General features: G+C 44.1%; 1 protein-coding gene and 1 long non-coding RNA gene across 2 annotated transcripts; both read left to right on the top strand.

Annotated features, from left to right (window-relative positions):
• The first annotated feature begins 4,435 nt into the window (after positions 1-4,435).
• Positions 4,436-11,736, top strand: KCNJ8 (potassium inwardly rectifying channel subfamily J member 8). The gene is made up of 3 exons (XM_053944028.1): positions 4,436-4,660; positions 4,982-5,428; positions 8,932-11,736. The coding sequence occupies exons 2-3, from the start codon at positions 5,064-5,066 to the stop codon at positions 9,830-9,832; spliced, it is 1,266 nt and encodes a 421-aa protein (XP_053800003.1). The 5' UTR covers positions 4,436-4,660; positions 4,982-5,063; the 3' UTR covers positions 9,833-11,736.
• A 403-nt stretch (positions 11,737-12,139) lies between these two features.
• Positions 12,140-19,457, top strand: LOC128788799 (uncharacterized). Its single transcript, XR_008431206.1, has 3 exons — positions 12,140-12,241; positions 12,472-12,658; positions 19,380-19,457. It is a non-coding gene; the product is annotated as an uncharacterized LOC128788799 (long non-coding RNA).
• Positions 19,458-21,664: the final 2,207 nt, after the last annotated feature.

The raw sequence follows: 21,664 nt of genomic DNA, 5'->3' as shown, positions 1-21,664 counted from the left end.
ATGAGCTGTTATATAATAATACAGCATCCAGCACACTGCACATTTCAGTGGCGACTGTAATTCATTCCCATGTATGTATATTAGTTTGCGTTATGCATAAATATGTTGCATGGTTATACAATCTTTGGATTAAAGGTATAAGTAAGTAATGAACAGTCCCAGCGAGGTCTGTCCAGAAGAGTTCCTCACAGCTATTCCCATGACATTTCTTAACTCTTCCTTTATTTCAGGATTTTTGGGCTATATCCATAAATATCATTTCAATGTGCAGTAAAATATTTAACCATGTAACTAAGGAACTAATGCAGCTTTGTGTAAACGACATGGTCCAGAACCTCCACCCTTCAGGATCACAGCTACAGACACCTCAAGGCAGCATATTCTTCCATCTTTAATGGTTATATGTGTTTTTATTCCACCAGCCACATTAGTCCCTTACTCTTTCAGCAATATGACCATTAGACTTCTCCATCAGAGGCAGGAAGGTGGGAGCCTAAGAATCTCTGAGTACTGCAGATTTTAATGGCTGAATCATTCAGATTTGGGGCCATCTATTTCTTCAGGTCCCACCAGACTATCTGAGATTTGAGGGCTTGGAGTTGCCAGATATTGTGTGATAAGATCTGAAGGTGAGACATGGCATCTCCCTTCTGTCAATGGCATAATCTTAATTTAACCCTGGAAAAATCAGTAAACCAGGGAGGGGAAGCACCTAAGGGACATCACACTCTAGGAACACAGCTAGAGACTCATTGTAACCATGTTCAACCCACCTAGAAACTGATTTACAGCCTTCCCATAAATTATGGCAAGGGGAGGCAAGGAGACAGTCCCAAACTGGGGTTGCTCTTCCCAGAGCCTTAGGATAAATTCCAGGAAAAGGCATGTAATGAACAAACTTCACTACGCAACTTATATTGGACGAGGGGCATTAGTTACATGTATTCTGATGATAAAAACTATTTTTGTCCTGCTGCTCTTGCATGAAATAGAGGAGGGAGGGGCAGGAGGAAGAGCTGGTTCAGGGTAAGAGATGCCCTTAGTTTGCAGTTTCTGTTCTTTCATGTTTGATAGATGTCCTGCCAGCTCATGCAGGGAAGAGTTCACCCACGCTATCCGAATATGGCTTATCAGCTTTGCGTCTCTGTGGAAGCCTCGCTCTAAGTGCATGACCTCTCTGGATGCCTGCAAAGTCATCCTATCTCTAACCTAAGATTAGAATTTCAAACAAAACTTACTACAAAGCAGGATTTTCTGAAAGGGCTGGACAGGGCTATAATGTGGAAATTTCAGATTCATGTCTAAGCACATTATTTAATCCTGTTTTTTAGATAGGCGTAATTGTAAAGTGATATTTACCATAATATCAGTAATGCTTGTGGGTGGAGGAGAATGAAACAGCACGGAGGCACATTAAGGGCCATAAGAAAAGTGGACCTAAAACTGCCATCAATTCTGGTCATTTTTTTTCCTGAAAAGGCTGTGTTCACAACACTTCAGACACTCTGCTCCTTACCAAATGGGTTAGGAGACATTTTAGGAGATTTTCCCAGCTATTACTTAAATCTCAGACTGAAGTGTGCATATGGCAACCATGCAAGTCTTTAAAAGGTCAGAGGGGAAGGGTTTTAGTAGCAGTCACTCTCCAGAGCATATTCATAGACTGGAACTTGGGGAAATGGATGCTGTCCTCAGAATCATGGCTGGAGCTCCTGATCCTCACATCCCTGTGGTCATGGCCCAGCAGGCTTCCTCAAAACTCATCTCCAGCAGAAGTGAGGAGGAAGGCATCTCTTCCAGTATTGAACAAGCAGAGAGAAAGAGATGGGATTTTGTGAGCACTTTTTCTGCAATGTGTGATGGTGGGTGAAAGGATCAGTTACTTTTGTTCAGCCACACTGGGGCTGTGACATGACTATTTGCATGTGTTTGATGGATCCTTTCCTATCTCAGCTACAAGAATTCCAGCCTCTGCATGGTGCCCAGTTAAGGGGGAGGAAACCACCAGCAGGTTAGCAGGAAACACATAGGACTGAGAGCTCACAGGGAACTCCTAACAGTGCCAGTGCTGGCAGCAGTTTCTGTTCCACTTGAGTCGCTCGAGGAATGTTGCTCCTTGCTCCCACCTGCCCTCAAAGATGGGCTTGATCCAAACTAGCTGCTAATCCACACACTAACTGTGTGTCACACAGTTGCACTCGCTACCCACAGAGATGGGGTGGGGAGCAGCAGCAGCTTGAGGGACTGAGTGAGAAGGGATGAGGCTGAAAACAGCCACACACGTGGGTTTATGCTTTGAAGTGGCGAGTAAATAAAGCAACATTTCTTAGTGTTTCTGTGTCCCCGATTATAAAGCTGTGGATTTCAAGAACTTCAGAGCAAACTCTGCACTTGGGCATGTGGCAGGAGCTAATTTGTGTCAGAAGCAAAGTCATACAATTCAAGATCTCATGAAGAAGTGAGGGGTGGGAAGTGTTGCAAGCAGTTCCCAGACAGTTATGTTTTGAGTTGCACCTAGCAGCTGTACTGGGGAACACTAATCTAGCCCTAGAACAGAACAAATACTTCAGAGGAGCTAAATGGGAGAAGGGCAGAGGAAGAGAATAAGGAAAAGGGAAAAAGGGAAAAGGGAAAAAAGGAAAGGGAACTGGTATTAAAGCACTTATTTCCAATAGTTGCATCCAAGTGAGATGTAGTTTTGGGGCTGCATGAAACAAATGAGTCAGCCGCTCCAGAGCTGTCTCTGCCACCTCATTTGTAGAAGGATAATTTCCCAAGTTCTCCAAGCCCAGCCCATGAAGTGCCACACACCAACAATGCTGACCATGCAGATACCCACCCAAGTAATTTTATGTGTTTGTACTCAAGAGTCTGGTTAGAATGTGAAGGCATTTGGCTTAGACCCTGATTTTTCATCTTCCCATCTGCCTAAAGTTAATTTCACACATAAATATTTAGCTAATTGCCTAATATGACTGGGGCTTTGGGTCTGTCTCTCCTCTGGCTACTGGGTATGTGGTATTAGCAAAGGCCAGTGCTGGAGAAGTTTCCAGGAACCACTCATCTATTTAAAGTTGAGCATGTGCATGTGTTCAGCAGGGTGGATATCTGCAAGCTGAGGATTAGACTGCCTGTCAAATGTGCCTTCTCAGTTTTTCCAAGCCTGAATATGCTTAAAACCTTCCTGATTGCAGCAGGCCTGTCGAGTTTTTCCCTAGTTTACAGAGGGGAGTGAGGTATTTTGTTCTGTAGAAATTTTATACCCTAGAGGTGATTCACTTGAGTGATACACAGAAAAGTTTGGAACCTCCCTACCACACACACACACACACACACACACACACACTCTCTCTCTCACACTCCTTGGATACGAGGGCGTTAATCTGACACAATCTCTGCATTTTGCTTCATTAAAATCTGAATTTAGATATTTTCATAAAGTTGATGTACTGTTTATTCTTCCCATTACAAACTCTTAAGACTTCAGGACCAAAAAAAAAAAAAAAAAAAAAACAAAAACCCAAAAAAACCCAAAAAAACCCAAAAAAAACCCCAACCAAACAAAAAAAAACCCCTGCAATTTCCAAGAATGCAAGTTTCCATTAAACACAAGGGCCAAAACTATTAACCTCAACCAATGGGAAAGAGAAAGAACTTCAGGGATTTCACTGGGGAGGTGGGGAAGAGGTTGTCGTTGTACACAATTCCTCCTACACCCATCCCAAATACAAATCCCCATCTACCAGTGGCCATTTCCCAGCTGAACATTACAACGGGCCTAACCCGGCTCATCAAGAGCTGTGACCCGTGAAAAGAAATGTCTTTCTTCCTTTCTTGCAGAGACAGGTAATTAAGTTTGTCCGAAGCTGCAAAGGTCATGAGATTCTGGCTTTGGTCCCCCAAACACTTACGCACGAGCCTCGCTTCCTCTGTCTCAGCTAGATTCGAGGGAAGATAAAGTTAGGAAGGCCGCAACTCGTGGCTTGCCAGGGGAAGCAGGCACGAGCGCACCTTTGTGTAACTAGTGAAATGGCACAGACCAGCAGCGTTAGCACCTCGTCCTGCTGTTAAATGGGCTGGAACTTGCCTAAAACCCCCTCAACCCATGGTCCACAGGCGCAGCGCAGGGAGCTTGTGCTCCCGTGCTCCGCATCCCGACCACCCGCTCCGAGCCCCGCCCGGCCCCTTGCGCATCCCCCCGAGCCCCAGCCCGTTCCGCCCGCCCCGGTCGCGTCCCGCCCCGTTCTGCCGTGAGTGGCGGCGGGGCCGGGGGCTGGGGGGACCCTGCGAGGCATTGGAGGGTCAGACAGCCCTGCCCTCCCCCGGTGGGACGGGCCAGCCGCCGGGGAGCCGGGCTTTCCGTGGGTCTGTTCTGTCACCCGTTTGGGGACAAAGTTTGGGAATAAAGGGAGGGTTTCCCCGCCTGATCCCGGAAGGGAAGGAGAGCTGCGAGGGAAAATGCGATCGCCTGCTCCGAGGAGTCCCGCTCCCTGCCTGCCGCACCTCCAGCTCAGCTCCTTCTTGTGATGGTCTCGGGGGACGAGGCAGGGACTCCCGACACGCTGCTGGATGCGCTGCGGGGCTGCAGCCGTAAGGAGGGAGTCTCCACGCGTCTCCGCAGACTAACTTCGGCTCAAACCACAGACGTCTGATTCTTCAGGTCCTGAAGGATGCGAATAACTTAGTGCTTCGTGTTCTGTCTCCCGTAGAAACAGCCTGAGGAGCCGAGCTGGTGTCTGTCACGGTACTTTACACCGACTTTGTGAGACTGCTGTGCAGCCTTCCTTCCTGCAAGGAGTCTCCAAATAGCATCTTTCATTTCTGCTACGAGCTGATACCAATTGCTCATATAAAAATGACGGTCTGAGAGACAGACGGCACTGTAGAACCAGCATTTAATGTAGTGGGGTTTGGCAGGGGGTACCTAGTCGGGGCTTCTTGCACAGCTGACAACTCTGACCAGGTTCACTCTTTTTTGCAGGGTAAAGCCAGCCCTGCAGATACTTGCTAGAGGGACCACCCCCCATTTTGCATCTTGCTGAGTGGACTATGGTGGCAAGAAGATGTTGGCTCGCAAGAGTATCATCCCTGAAGAGTATGTGCTGGCACGGATCGCTGCCGAGAACCTGCGCAAGCCACGCATCCGCGACCACCCACGCAAAGCCCGCTTCATTGCCAAGAACGGCGCCTGCAACCTGGCTCACAAGAACATCCGCGAGCAGGGGCGATTCCTGCAGGACATCTTCACCACCCTGGTGGACTTGAAGTGGCGTCACACTCTGGTCATCTTTACCATGTCCTTCTTGTGCAGCTGGCTGCTATTTGCCATGATGTGGTGGCTGGTGGCTTTTGCCCATGGCGACATGGACCCGAGCACGGAAAACCCTTCGAACAGCACGAAGTGGACGCCATGCGTGACATGTGTCAGGTAAAGTAGAGTTTGGTGGGATGAAGGAAGGGTGGGGACAGAGCTGCCAGCTGTCCTGGAGTTGTCTGAAGTGCAGCTTTTGGTTTACATGAACCGTTGGGTTTGGTTGAGACAGTTGAAAAGTGCAGTGTTTTCCTCTAGATTGCATAAATTCAGCAAGCCTCCCGGGCTTGGAAAATACTGTACTGTAGATGTCTTTGATTCCTTACAGGATCTGAAAGAGAGGGAGACCTGCTGCTTTTCATGTGTCTCCACACTCTGTGGGTAACTCGATTGCCTGTCGAGATAAGAGCCTGCTGCAAGAGTGGGTATGTGTTATATGTATTGTAACATTGTCTACGGCAGTGGGAGCATCCCCAGCGCCACGTTGGCCAGAGGTGCTCCCTCCAGAGCGATGCCTGAGAGGCAGGGAACCAGCCCTGGGTGTCAGGCAGGGCACCAGTCAGAGGTGCCAGGAAATGTGTCACTTAGGACAAAACTAAGTGTGTTTCAAGATGACTCTCCTGAGAGTGTTAAATATGCAGGGCTTCAAAATACCTTGGTGAAGCCATAGGCCAGCAGCTGGACAGAGGAATGCTTTCTGCACTGTGCATTTGTGTCAGACAGTGAAAGCTTAAGGGATGACTGGATTAAATATCGCCTGTTGAAGTATTTTACTCTCTGTCCCCAAAGCCATGACAATTGTCAGGGCACTGATAAGCTGACACAAACATACATGGAAGAGAAGACTGTGAATTACAGGTGGGGAAAGCCATACGATCACTTCAGGATCTCATCAATTAAATCTGCTTTTTTAGCACTAGTTTTTTAGATAGAAAAGTCCTGGTTCTGTACCACCAGGCTGCCCCAGCTCATCTGCCTCTACACATTGCAGTGCTGTGAGGGTCTGGGGGCTGCAGGGTGCTCTGACATATCAGTGAATCCACTTCCCTTTGCTCCTTTCTCACACAAAGTTTTGAGGTACCTCACCAAGTCTGAAGGGCCTTTGTATCTGGCTTATGAGGAAGCAGAGATTTAATTCTCCCTTTGTTTTGACAGTTTTTTTGCTAAATAGGGATTTTCTAAGGTAAAAGAAGAGGGGATTTTTCCAAGCTACCCTTCACCAGGCTGGGGGGAATTGGAGCAGGGATTGCCCTCTTGTTTCTTTTCTGATGTCTGGCCACAAGCAGTTTCCTCTGAAATGAGATGTCATGACCCAGCTTGCATCCGCAGGAGCGTTACCCCCAGCATTTCTGGGATTTGTGGGATCTGTCCAGCTGGAATTAGTGAACAGCTACAACCCTGAAGCTCTGCAGGGTCAGCTGAGGGGACATCCCTGTGCGTGGCTGGTGGCTCCCTCAGCATGGCTGCTGTGTCACCCTGCAGACCCTGAGCTGGGGACCAAGGGCTTCATGCCACTGGGGCCAGGTACATCCACAGCCAGGACTCTCCCCCTGTTCCCTCCCCATAGCTGCCTGTGGCTCTTCCAGGATGCCTGCTAGGAAGTAAAATGAATGAATCAATATCATTTCAGGTTTAGCCCATGCCAAAGAATACACACCCCTCCCTCACGGGATGTCCAGGCAACAGCTGCTCCAGTGCCCATGTCCAAGCCATGGGAAATCTTTTCCTTTCTGGCTACCACTTTGGTCAAAGTCATGAAGTAATGATGTGATTGCTGACGTCTTTAAGAATAGCAAGTTTTGGGGTGTAAAATACCCTTAGTATTGGAATGCCAAAATCATGACAAAAAATTTTTAGCCTACTCCATGAGGTTTAGGCCCACAGATATTTCAGGACAGCTTGTTGGGTAGGTGCCATTACATATTTACAGGAAAACCTGGCTTTGGAAATTTTAACCAATGCCTAGAGCTTGCACAGCCCTTTCATTTTACAGAGTAGTGCAGAAATGTCTAAGCATCACATCTCTTTGACGCAGAAAGCAAACATCCAGAAAGGAAAGCTGCTACACAGCTCTGAGGGGAAGGACCTGGGAACAGTGTGATTTGCACTTTCTTGCTCCCATTTCACATGGTTAAAATGCTTTCCAAATTTGCTCTTCCACTTACTTCCACTGTTAAAAAGGTGGATTTTTTCCCTTTTTTTTAAAGAAGGGTATTGCTAAAGGAAGTCAGACTACTTACTGGACAGAGTTTTAAGCTGAATTAAGCTGACTGAAATTGAATCCAGAAGCTTCATTCTGCATGTAACTGGCTATTCATGATTATAAGAAATCATTCCATAGATTCTATTAAGTAACTCCTTTGTCCCTGATTCCTTCAGAGTGAAATATAAAAGAAACTCCCTCAATACAAAGGAATTTGTTAATGATTAAGAGAATAGAAAAGGCAAAATAAGAAAGTTATTTCAAAGATACCTGCACAGAGACTGGTTGGTTTTCTCAAAGATAGACTTTCTCATTGCACAGAAAATTATCCTTGATATTGCCTATGCTATTTAAATGTGTCCTCAATACCCCAGTGAAAATATGGCTAGAAAAGAAAAAAAAAAAAAAGTATTTAAAAGCAGATTAATTGAAAAGCAAAGCTAACCCAATTAATTACTTAGATCCATCTTCATGGGCAGGATATATTTTCCACTGGTATTACCCTGTTAAGCACTGGGATGCTTCAGATTTATTGGATTGCACTGGAACAATGTATCTGGAAGGAATAAATAAATAAATAAATATAAAAGGAAGTTAAGGACCCTGATATATACAGGGGATTTGACTTTGTGGCTACTATAAATAATGTATTTTGGGAAGTTTGTGGACAGCATTTGCTCATGTCCAGCACCATAGCATTTTAGGGTATTTAACTTAACCCACACTTCTACATCCCACTTCTGTGTTGAAATTTTCCTGCTGGTCTTGCCCTGGCAGTGAGCTGAACCCAAGCCCTGGGTCACAGCACTGTCCTGCTGCCAGTTTGTGCAGGGGGCACCTGGGGGCCACTGGCCTCTTTCTGCAGCCTCATCCTGCTCATTCACGAGGCGAGAAAGGGTTTGGGAAGCGGCACAAATCTGGGAAAGCCCCTTTTCCCCCCGCCAGGAAATTCTGGGTCATGATTCACGTGACATGAATGAAGTGCTGCAGTCTTCCCTGTTTCCTTTCCCTGAACAGGCTGGTGGAAAGATCTCAGTGTGCCAGCTGATTGCCCATGCTTGCCAAAACCACCTCTCTCCACCAAGGGCTTCATGGGATAGAGAAGGTGGAAAGCCCAGCTGTTCCAGATCTGTTCACTAAGCCAGTGGGTAGCCTGTGCTCCTGGACAGCGATTCCCTGAGCTGCTCCGGGTCACCTAGATGGTCTTTGAGATCAGGCTCTGAGGTCTTCCCTGCCACCATTAGACACTACACCAGCCACCAAGCATGCAATGCTTTGGCTGGTGTTGACAGAAGGGTTATGTGTACTAGAGCCATACAAACAGGTCCTTAAGTTTGTTTCTGGAAGTACATGTTAACAGCTTCTCAGTCTGTGCTCAGTGTCCTGAGAGTTAACTGGGTGCAATCTTCCCTTACAGGTCTTTCACCTCCGCTTTCCTCTTCTCCATCGAAGTCCAGGTAACCATTGGCTTTGGGGGCAGGATGATGACAGAGGAGTGTCCCCTGGCCATCACGGTCCTGATCCTGCAGAACATTGTGGGGCTGATCATCAATGCCGTCATGCTGGGCTGCATATTCATGAAGACGGCACAGGCTCACCGGCGGGCCGAGACGCTGATCTTCAGCCGGCAGGCAGTCATCGCTGTCCGCAACGGCAAGCTCTGCTTCATGTTCCGGGTGGGGGACCTGAGGAAGAGCATGATTATCAGCGCCTCAGTGAGAATCCAGGTCGTGAGGAAGACCATGACCCCTGAAGGAGAAGTCATACCCATTCACCAAATGGATATCCCCGTGGATAACCCCATTGAAAGCAACAACATTTTCCTGGTGGCTCCCTTGATCATTTGTCATGTCATTGACAAGCGGAGTCCTCTTTATGATATCTCTGCTTCCGACCTGGCGCTCCAGGACCTGGAGCTCATCGTGATACTGGAAGGGGTTGTAGAAACCACGGGCATCACGACACAGGCGAGAACATCCTACGTGGCAGAGGAGATCCTGTGGGGTCACCGCTTCGTGCCCATTGTCACCGAGGAGGAAGGTGTGTACGCTGTCGACTACTCCAAGTTTGGCAACACCATCAAAGTGGCTGCGCCGCGCTGCAGTGCCCGGGAGCTCGATGAGAAGCCCTCCATCCTCATCCAGACCCTGCAGAAGAGCGAGCTGTCCCACCAAAACTCCTTGAGGAAACGCAACTCCATGAGGAGAAACAACTCCATTCGGAGGAGCAACTCCATGCGGAGAACCAACTCGTCGCTCATCGTGCCCAAAGTGCAGTTTATCACACCCGAGGGGAACCAGAGTGCCTCAGAAACGTGATGCACAGCTTTGTGCTAGGGCACTGGGCTTCGGAAAGAGGAGGCACCTGTGGTGTTTTGCTTCAATTTCTTTTTACTTAAGAAAACAAGAACACAATGCAGAAAAGAACCGTGCAAGAGCTATTTATTCCATTACTTACTGAAAGCACCACCTAATGGCATTAGAAAACACCTTAGCACTTAGTGTATGAATTAATAAAAAATGGCACATACACTAAAGAAAACACACTTCACTCATGTAATATAATGTGTATTTATACTTGTTTTAATGGCATGCTGATTTTTTAAATTGTATTTTTCCTATCAAGGGTCTCTTTCTTATCTTCTGCTGGCTGTCACAAAATGTGAGGCTTTCCTATGCAAGTGAGTGCTTCACAAAACTCCTGTATTCAACAGCTCCCACAGATTTTGTGCATGACATTTGGATATTGATCTTTTTGTGTGAATTCCTTGTACTCTTAAAGGGAGTAACTAAATATATCAAGGATTTTATTGGAGAAGAGCCACCATTTCACCTTTGGTTTCCCAGGCTTTTTCTTTTTTGTTGGTTTGTGGCAAGGGCATTTTGAGAGCAAATTCAGGTCAGGTGGAGCAACCTGTCCATCCCACAGGAAAGCTGGTGTCACCCCAGGCAGAAAAACCAGTAAAATGATGGAGTGCTGCTCTTCTTCTCAGGGTGAGATACTTGGCTGCAGAACAACACACATCTTAGATTAGCTGTAAGCCAAGCTAAGAAATCCCAGTCCTCCTGGCTGCCACCTGGGCATCTGTTTCATTGAATTTATTCAAGCTGGAAAAAGCAGATGCCTCTTTACATTCTCTTCATGACGGAAGACCAAATCCTGTTTTGCTTTCTCTGATAGATTCATATATGGAAGGAAACACGTGAACTTGTTTCACTTATTTTTCATAGGATTAAGTCTGCATCCTCCAGAAGAAGGTTATTTTTTGCCAGTGGGAACTCATGAATGGGAATGAGAGGGAAGCCTGCCAATAATATTAGACATAGTATTTTCAAAACTGTCTGAATGCTTTTCAGGAGGACTTGGATGCTGCTGCTGAATTCCTGGGGTTTTAGCAGTGTCTCACCTGTGTTTTTAATATAATCTGGCATTGAGAATTGGTGGGAAAAAGCTTTCCTCTTCGAATTAAAATGGGCATTTGTTACCTGGGGCCTTCCCAAAAATGTCATCACAAGTTTTTCTACAGGAATACATAAAAGTAAGACAACTAATTCTGTCACATTTGGTAGCCTAAATTGATACATGTTTTGTTCCCGTGTAAGTAAGCATAACTATGGACAAGTTCCTGTTCAAATCTCTTGCAGAAATTGTCTTATGTCTGTGGCTCGAGAGAAGTATTATCCTTGTTCTGACCCTCCAAGCCACTCAAACATTTAAATGTTTGCTTTTTACTCTAAGGTCAAACAGTCAAAAGTCAAAACTGGATTCTCATTCTCTTAGGAAGTAGCTCATCAGCAATTGTTGGATGGATGGTTTCAGGCTTCTCAAGGTGTTGTCTGGTGGCATGGAGGGGCATTGCTCTGAGGTGTAGACTCCCTGCATTTGGAACAGATGCTCTTCAGAACAAAAACTCTGACAAAATACTTCATCTGAATCAGCACAGGAAATTGAAGTTTCTGCTGAAAGCATTCATTCCCTGGCCTGCCCATTAATGTTGTGGAAGGGTGGATGGTGAACATCTGGAGAAATTAATCTGTCCCTTGTGTGTCCAAACAATGATCAGCTGCAACTTCCAAGAAGAGTCAGAGTGAAGTACATACAGTTTGTCTCTGAACTCCAGGACTGTGAACTTCTCTGGGGCTCTCTATTGGATACATGGTTAAGTCAAATGCTGTGCAAAAGCAGATTTTATACAAAATAATAATAAAAAAAGTTACAATGTCTTGGTTTGAAAGACAGGTGTCTGCCAAGGAAGGTGGGAACCTCCCTTGGAATGGAAAAAAATATGACCCCTTTCCCTCTGAATTATTACAACTTTGAAATTAAGAGGCTTTCAGGCAAAGATACGTGAAAAGGAGTAACAGTTCTTTACTAGTGTGTATAACAAGGCAAACAAACAACAACAATGGCAGGAATGCACACAGAACAAGGAACCCCCCGCAGCCATCTCTCGGCCACAGCACTTTCCCCTTGGTGCAGTTCCAGTCACGGCCAGCAGGCGTGCTGCTGGTTCCCGGCTGGGCAGGGTGGGCACGATGATTCCCCCTTGCCTGCAGGGGGCGCTCTGGTGCGGGCTCGGCTGCATCTCCCTCACGCAGTAATGGCAGGCAGGCTGGGTGGCAGAAATGGGCCGTAGCAGGAACCGCGGAGCAGTGGCTGGGACAGCAGGGATGAGCAGACACCAGAGTACCCAAGGAAACGTATCAGAAACTCTACAGCTGTAGCAGGTGTCACGGCAGGCAGGGGGTGCTGGGTTAGAGTGTAGAGGAGAAAGCAGTGGGACTGGGCAGTGGCAGCCAGGCTCCTCCTGTAGCAGCTGCCGCACGCAGCCGAGAAGGGGAAGAGGGTTGGCATCCTGGGTTTCTTCCCTGAGCACCCAAATAGATGGTAAGGGTCCATTCCAGTCAGATTGGATGTTAATAATGTCCCAATCCAACAACTGCTCTTATGAGCAAAGGCTCGCCCACAGTAGGATACGCAAAGGATGGACAAAAGCTCCATCATGGCAGCAAATCCTCTGGGCAGCGACTACAGACCAGCTGTACCTACTCCAATGCCAAGAGTGAGAGGAGCCTAGCCCAGCCCCTCGCCACCCGGCCAAAATCTCATGGCATCTTTGCCCTTCCAAAGAGAAAACCTCCCAGGTAAGAGTAGCCAGCTGCATGCTTCCCTTGCCTTTTTTGCCTCTCTTAAGTACTGGTTGTTATTATCTCTTAGCCACAAGTGGGACAAAATTCCATGAGAGAAAGAAACAAAAGGAAAAATCCTAACCCTCAACAAATAATTATTTCTTCCATCTCTGATTTTCCCCTATTTCTTTCATTTTTATCCCTTTGTATTCTTCATTCATTCTTCTATACTCTTGGTCCTTCCTGTATCCCAGCCTTTTCCATGGTCCTTTTGAATAATAATTTTATGTTACCTATATTACCTCATTATTCTCTCAGTATTTCAAATGAGCTTTTTTTTCCCCAGAATAATTTTCTCATTTTCTCCTTCAAAATTTTATTTCATCTTCACAGCTCTCTCTGCTTCACATCTAATACACTCTGTTTCTTGGAACACTACTGCAGGGATACTGGTATTTTGAGGTAACACTAAGACACCTCACTCATATGCCAGGAAGCTGAACAGATAAACAAGGCACAGCTTTGTGCCATGAATGTTATGTTCATATATGCTGTGTTCCTGTTCCGTGCAGAAAATCCTTCAGTTCAAAGCCCCTTTCCTGAGCAAGTTTTGCAGTCTTGGAAGAGGTCAGGAACAGAGGCAGCCAGTGGTGGAAAGCAGGAGGGAGGTCTTTGGCCCGGGAGCTGCTTTCCTCACTGAAAGGACAGATTTCAGACCCAGCTTAGCCTGCTGAGAGGGGATCAGCTGGCAGCATCACAGCTCAATACATTTAATTATTTATTCTCCCTGGCAACTTTGTCAGAAAGGGGCTTTATTTTAAATTTGAAGCCTTCTGCTTGTAACACAGACTGACAAGTCAAGGATGACGATGAGATTTCTACCAAATAGTGCTGACAGTCCATGTTAGCAGTTAACCGTGCATCTCATTGATAATAATTTAGTAAATTAGATTCAATAAGGTATCAACATCATCCCTTCACACTTATTTGTGTCCCTACCATTCCCATCCCTCTGCAACATGGTGTAACTAGAACTGCATTACTTGACATCACTTATTCTGTGTATTTAATATGCTTTGGCTCTTTGTGCAGCCTACCAGAAGAGCAAAACTGTTTTTTAAGCTTAGAAAAGTAATTTTAAAGTCCTTCCAGGGCAGGCATAATGTCTGGGATTGCACTTTCTTTTTTCTTCCTGGCTTTCACCTAAGGAGTTTCTCTGTTTTAAACAGAAAAATGGCAGTGAGAGCCTTTGTACTTGTTTGGGACACCCAGAAGATTCAGAATTGCCGTGGTGGGGACACAGAGCAAACAAACACAGACAGTGCTTACAGGGGATATAAAGATTAATGCTCCAGGGTTGAAGCCAAGATCTGAGTAATAGGATTTGGAGGAAACTTTCCCTGTTGGCAGCTGATTCTATGGCTGTCACCTTCAGGACTCCTTACGCTCTCTTTTGCAAAAACTGGTATGAGCCAGGGACAGAAGCTGGAGCTCAGCACTGGCAAGGCCCTGCTGCAAGCCACACTTTGAACCTCTCTGCTACCCCTGGCATCACTCTGGCCTTGTAAAACAATTCTGGCCTTGTAAAACAGTTCTGCCCCTTGAGCATGTCTTCATGAGCACATTGTCCCACAGCGATCTGCCCTAGCCTATACAACTGCCTGGCTCTCTCCACAGAAGGGTTACCCTTCTTCCTTCTGGGCTTTCTGGGGTACTCAGGACATTGTAAAGTGAGAGCCAGAGGAACATTCAGATTTAGTTAACACCTCATGTGTGCCATAGCCCTTTGCCCTCAAGCCATGTGTCACTCCACGACAAAGGGTCATTTTAGAGGTTTTGCCTCACAGCCACCGTGAATTAATTTCATAGAAGTCTGAGCCTTTATCTACACTTTATAAAGTTCAAGAATCATGCTTTTACTTTGCAATCTGGATAGCAGCATGGACACACTATTTTTTCTGATTGAAAATAAAAAAGATGGTTAATTCTCCACATCTTTTTTTTCTTCACAAACTAGAGACTGAGGACATTTTTTGAAACCAGTTTCCAAGCACTCCAGTGGTTATTATTAGCAAATGTTTTTCACTGCAAGCTGCAAAAGTAGTTAGTCCAAGACCAGAAAGGAGCTTTGACAGGAGAAAAAACATTAGATATTACATGATGAAATGAACAAAGCTTTCATTATTTTCACAAAATAGAATCTCTGCTGGGCCTGGTGTTTTCAATGCACTGGTGGGGGTTCCTTGAATAGCCAGGTGAGAGTTAATTTTTTCTCCCCCACATGCTTATATGAAAATATTTTTTCCCTATATTTGTGTTTACATGACATCCAGACTAATCTAAGATGACAGACAAGAATTTCTAATACCCTTAGCATATTAATAATGCTTCTCTGCCCTATCTCCCTGAATTGTGTTTTCTATTTTCCCTTAAGAATTCTTTGGAGAAAAAAAAAAAAAAAAAAAAGAAGGAGATTTTTCATGTGATAACTGGACAGTAAAGATAAAATACGTTCCCATATTCCCTTATTGGATGCTGAAGAGAAATTTAGCCTGCAGAGACAAGATCAATGCTGTTCAAGAGGAGCAGCCACTGGGATTGAGGCACTCACAGTCACAGAAATAGTAAAACAGTAAAAGAAATATTTTAAAACACTAAGTATTCAGGGGTTTCTGGCTGAGGACTCTCAGAACACTGATGAGTTATTAGCTAGCAGAGAAAGGAATGTTCTAGGATCATCAAGACACACTTCAATGCAAGGAAGACAAAAAACATCCATTTAAGGAAAATATAGTCCATACTTTAGTTATTGCTAACAATTATTTTAACACTTAGTTTATTAAAAATTCAGAGGCAAAAAACCCATGTTGGATTCCCTCTTCACCTTTAACAAAAGTTTAACACCTTTTTTTTGTACCCTGAGGAAGAGTTGATCTATCTGAAGACACCACTCCCAGCACAAACATGCTGTAATTTTCTGGAGTATGTATGTTAATCTCTGCACACCTTTCTGGGCCCAGTGCAGGAGTAGCTGTGCATGATGTCATGGCCTCTATTGCTCAGTATGTCACATGGGATGATCTAATGGTCCCTGCTGCACTCCAAATTTATGGATAGGGAGAGTTTAATGAATTTTGGTCAAGAGAAAGCTTTCCTCTGAGTCTTAAATTAATCTCCCACAGAGGAAACAAACAAACATGGGAGAACAGAAACCCCAGCAGAGTTAGGCATCCCCAAATGGTTGATTTATTTTGACAAATGCGTTTCAATGCTAATTATGGATTCATCAAACAGCATTGACAATTGTCCCTGGGGACAATTTGTAAAAATTAGGGTATCACATTGTTACAGGAGTTTACTTGGATTCCTGCTGTTGTTAAATTTTGGCTTAGTAGCAAGGAGGAGAAAGCCAGCTTTTGTGTGGACCAAAGTGAAATTATATTTCTTGATTTTATGGTCTGAGGTCTACTACAAAGATCATAAAACTGAGGAATGGCACTGGAGTGACTGCAAAGGGCTATTGTGGTTTGGGGCTCAACATCTTCCTCATCCAGGGAACATGACTGCTTTCCTCAAGTGCTTTTTTTTTCTTTTGTAACCACAATAGTAATGAAAATTGATTGTATCCTCCCATGGCCCAGCCTTGTTATCCTTCAGGGTATGTTTTTTGATGTTAGGTCTTTCATTCTGGGTCATCTGTGTTGGTCTGTCAGAAAGGGGCTGCTTCTGCTGACTGTCACAGTTTCCAAATTCAGTCAAGGGCAGGACATGAAGCAAAACTGAAAGAAACTCTGCTGAGCTTGAGCAAGAGCAAGTGACAATTGTTTTCCCCTTGGGTGGTCAGCTTTTTGTCTCACAGCTTTTCAAAAATATATCGAGTACTAATAAATGTTGTCTGCTCAGCCTTAGCTGGTGTTTTAAATCATATTATAAACAGATACTATTCTTGGCTGATCAGACTAAATTGTTTGGCATGTGCTATTTTTTTCCATATACAAAATCTCACTGCATTCTTTAAATATTTTGTGTTAAATTAAGAGAGTAATAAAATTTCTGGACTGAAGCTTTCCTTATAGTCAGCTCCTTTATACTGTCAACATCCACATGAAAAATGGAACACAAGACTGAATGTGCTCCATAAAATATTAAATTTAACCTAAGTTTAAAGATGTGAATATCCTTCAGTTTATATTAGCAGCAAGTATGGTGTTATCAGTCATGGGTGTTTTCTTTAAGGGACAATAATCTGTTCAAATATCAATTCAATACTCTGGTTAAAGGTAAAAAGCAGCAGGCAATGAGTTCTAATTCAGCCATATAAATTACAAGAGGAAAGGCACAAAACTAGAGAAATAAGAAGTTCAGAAGACTGAAATAAAGATTTCTTGACCATGTACTGAATGGTAGGTGGAACAGTCTTCAAAACAGAGGTGCTAGAGACTTTACAGGTGGCGATATTTAATCTGAAATCATGCACAAGACACGTACAAGCACAATAATTTAGCATGGAAACACGTAATCAATCATATCTTTGTAATTTCAGATGCCAACATCTGAGCACTTGCTCACTGAGAGACTCTTAGTGGTATCCACAAAACAGAAATATTATTTTAAGTAAGTAGTCACACCTTGCACAGTGTTTGCAATCCACTGCAGATCATTCAGCCAGCAAGTGGTGATAACTCCTTAGTCTTTCCAAAACCATGCATCTGTGAATATCAATACATTCTTTCCTATTCTACTTCAAGCACAGAACTATTAATTTATCAGTAAAATACTTCAACTTAAGTTCTCCTTGGGCACATTATCAAATCAAAGGAGAAAAGCTTGTTTACCTTTATATATATATATATATATATACATTCATATATTTAAAGAAGCACTGCCAGATTTGACAGTAGGGATTCTCCAAGTTATTTTTACTTTGTTTTTCTAGCCAAAAGATTCCATTATATATATATATATATATATATATATATATATATATACACACACACACACACACACACACATATATATATATATATATATATATATATATATATATATATATAATGAATCCTCATTGTCAGAGACTCCATTGTGCTTTAGAGAGAAAAGACCCTTGCTAAGATGGACTTCTTTCCCACCCTGGGCCTCAGCTAACTACACTGACATCTGAGCAAAGCTTCCAGCTCCATCTCTTCTGGCAGACATTAAGGAAGGTCCAACACAGCAGAAAATGCATTTTTTTGTTTGGGAGAGCAGGCTCTGAAGTGGGAGTTTTCATCCTTATTAGGTCAACCTAGCAGTGATTAATGTGACATGATGTCACAGGAGGAGCGCTGGTTTTGAGACCACTTTTTGTTTGTAACTCTTTCCAATGTGTTGGTTTAGATTTCTGTCAAGTGTCTCAGTGAGTTTCTCATGGTCACTTTCCTCTTGGCAATTTTCAGCTTGACTTATATTTGCATGCAGTGGTGGAAAAAGGCTAGGAACTCTTACCCCTCCATTAGGATTTCCAGGCATTTCATATGGGTACTTTGGGAATGTCATTTGGAGTATGTCACTGGGGAAATAAACTGCAGAGGAAAAATGTGTGCATGTACAAATGTTTGTGTGCAAATACATATCTAAAGTTTGTTGATGTTTTGTTCCTGTTGTGAAAAGGGGAGAGGTTTCCTTAGTAGTAAGAGATTCCAGACCTCCCTTTGAAAAAATTGCCCACAATAGTTTGGTACCTGAAATCATCAAGAGGCTGTGGAATTTCAGCCTGGTAAAATTGCCACAAATACGGACGCATCAGCACCATGCACACAGAAGAGGGTAAAAATACCTTTCAAGGGGTGAAATGTTCATTAGCAAAGACACAGAGAGCTTGCCACATGGTTTCACTCAGAGATGTGAGCTTTTAAAGGGTAGCACTTACTCTCAGTGCCCATTTGTGTCCCTGTGGAGCTCTCCAGCCATGGATGATTCCGCAGGGGAGCTGCACATGCCGTGCAGGACATGGAATTCGGTCATGGAAATCAGCAGCCAGCACAGAGCTACGTGCAGCCCCTTCAGCCAGGCAGGGACTTGCTCCCAGCTGGGTCACACGCCGTGACCATGCGAACTCCCAGCAGCAGCAGCAGCGAGGATCAGCCCTGGATCCTCTTGCTCCCCAAAGCACATGTGCCTGATGTGTCCCCAGGGAAGGCTCCCTCGGAGCTGCCAGAGCACAGTTCAAGGGGCTGTCAGAGGCAAACCAGATTCCTGCTTCCATTCCTTGGCTTTTGCTTTTCCTCCTGCTAAGCCACTGATTGTGGCATGTGAGGGCCTTGCACACACTCTGAGCACTGACTACATGGATTCTCTGTGGTAAACAGAGGAGCATGAATGCTGAAACAATTTGGCTGGGCCACTCCATTGAACCAGCTCAACAAAGAGCTGCTGGGCAAAAGGAAGAATAAAACCCTAGAATGGTAGGACAAGCCATCTCTAGCACACATGGAGTGTTATAATGAGACAATGACCAGGCAAGATGGAAAACAGGGATATGAGAGACAGCAGACTTGAAGGAATTTGTCATCCAAGAGATGAGAGGACAGCCCCTCTAGGGAACCAGGCTAATGTGGGAATGCTCTGAAGAAGTCAAGGGATGGATGGTTTTTAAGGAAAGCAGAAGTGAATGTCAGCTGGTGACAGTTTTAAAAACATTTCTTAGTTGATGTACTATTCTTTCTGGTGAAGTAAATGTGGTTTTGGTTTATTTCAGGTCAAAGGCTTCTGAAGGGGAGATCTGCAAGTGCTGGATTTCAGATGTTCTTTTGGGAATCACTTGCTAAGACATAGGTACCTAATAAATTGTGAATTGTAGAGTTCTGTCTGCTAATATGAATAAATAGAACAAAATTAAAACACTGGGGATGCTGTTACCCACTGAGATAAAAAGTGTTTAAGGCCAGGCTGGATGGGAATCTCAGCAACCTGATCTAGTGGAATATGTCCCTGCCCAAGGCAGCGGAATGGAACTGGATGAGCTGTGAGGTCCCTTCTAACCCAAAACATTCTGTGATTCTGTAAAACTCCTGACCACATCTGAAATCCTAAACAGTTCAGCAACCCCTGTACACTTGTGTGAAGTCCCCTTCAAATTAGGAGAATTCTTAAGGATTCTACAGTTAAATATCTACTTAAGGAGTCCAGGCAGGAAGAGCAATGAAAGGAAAAAGTGGCAGGATCTCCAGAGCATAAATCTGTCTAGCAGGGGAGTTTTCCTAATCCTGTAGCAGCTCTTCCCAGGCAGCGTGGGTGTGTGCCTTCCAGCCCCAGGGAGCTCTTTAATCCTAAACTTCCATACAACCACAAATATCTTTGTTTAGACATTTCAGTGCAACTTCTGATGGAAAAGGAAACAGCAGTAAGGTTCTAGCTGCCCTTTCCATATGGCAGCAGGCAACTTTTGTTCCATAGTTTTCTGGCAAAAAAATAGGAGAGGAAGATTATGTAGCATCAAAACCTCACTTAATAATGAAAAAAAATCCAGTAAGAAAACAAGATTTGGTGTTCCCTAACATAGTATCTCACGGTTCAGTGTTGGTTTTGAGAGAATTGTCTCCTTTTGGAGACAGACCTCCAGACACTGCAGGGTAGACTGGTGCTGTTTGAAACGCCAGATACGAACACTGTACAATGAAAATAAATTTAAGTAGACTGTTCGGATCACTTGTGTGCATTTATTAGATATGTCCTGCCTGTGAACCTGCAAAGTGCCTTCCAAATGCTGTGAATGTGAGCAGCACATATCTGAAAACACAATCAGATGCAAAGAAAAGCTTCAGGTTAACTAAAATTTGTGATTTCTTCTGACACAATCTGAGCATAATCTGAATCTGGTGTTTTGTGGAAGATTTCAAGTTTTCCAGATGCAACCTCATCATATTTTACAATCTTTATTCACACTAACTCTGCTGTATTTCCAGAAGATAGAACAAATATCTGTTTTAATTTTATAAATAAGGTTTGTTTCTGGCTCAAAAAACATAAGAAGTACACCCTAGTTTGCACTCAAGTATGTAGGTCCCCAAATTTCATGTGGGAAAATGTATGAGAGCAGGGAGGGGCAATGGCCCACCACTGATCAGGGATTTCCTGAGCTTGCTGTGTTACCTGCCAACAAAACATGGCCAAAGTAACACAGCCCAGCTCAGTATGGCTTAGAAAAGCTCTGGGAGGACAACCCCCTGCATGTCCACTGTCATAAACCAGTTTAGCCTAAAGCCTTACAATTACATAATTACATGTACTTCTTGTAGCCAGGGAAAGAAAAATGACTTAATTCATCTGAGCAAAGGTCCAGTAGTCACTTGAGAAACAAAATGTCAAGCAAGAAGAATCTCCAGGGTACTGAGCATTCCCAGAGGAAGCGAGGGACATGTTTCTTCTCAGGAGATTTTCCCACCGTTGGAAAGGCAGGCCATCATGCAGTTTACATAACAACAACAAAAAAAGAACTGATCCCAGCAGTAACAGATCAATTGTGCTGGTTTGGCATGTGATTGTTTGGATTTGGGGTTTTTTCTGCTTCATAAACCTGAAATTAAATATCCACAAACAGTATTTTATATAGTTTTCCTGGTGGTACAGTTTTCCCTTTGCCATTTGAAACAGAAGAGCCAGGACTGCAATACAAAATCTCACTGGTATCAAAACCAGACCACAGTGCACACATCCCCTTATGACATACATTGCTGTGCTACATGAGAGGAGTCGGAAAACATGATAAGGATGTCATAACTTAATTTACAGGAATTGGTTTTCTGCTAAATTCTCCCATGGAACACGTCCCAGAGTATAGGAAAGGGAGGCTCTGTCTAGTCCCTGATGCATCAATCAAAACTGGATTTCTCACAAAAATGGAGAAACACCTAAATACCCAAAATACATGTCCTACTTTGCTATAACCTTTCTTTACTAAGTGCTAAATGCCAGCATTCTAAGGGAGAAGGATAATACTTGGATTATTTTTCTGCATAATAAAATGAAGTTCTTGAAAATTAC

Source organism: Vidua chalybeata, chromosome 5 (assembly GCF_026979565.1).
Source record: "Vidua chalybeata isolate OUT-0048 chromosome 5, bVidCha1 merged haplotype, whole genome shotgun sequence".
Lineage (NCBI taxonomy): Eukaryota > Metazoa > Chordata > Aves > Passeriformes > Viduidae > Vidua > Vidua chalybeata.
The sequence above is the reverse complement of the archived record's forward strand: the minus strand, read 5'-3'. Positions and strand labels throughout refer to the sequence as shown.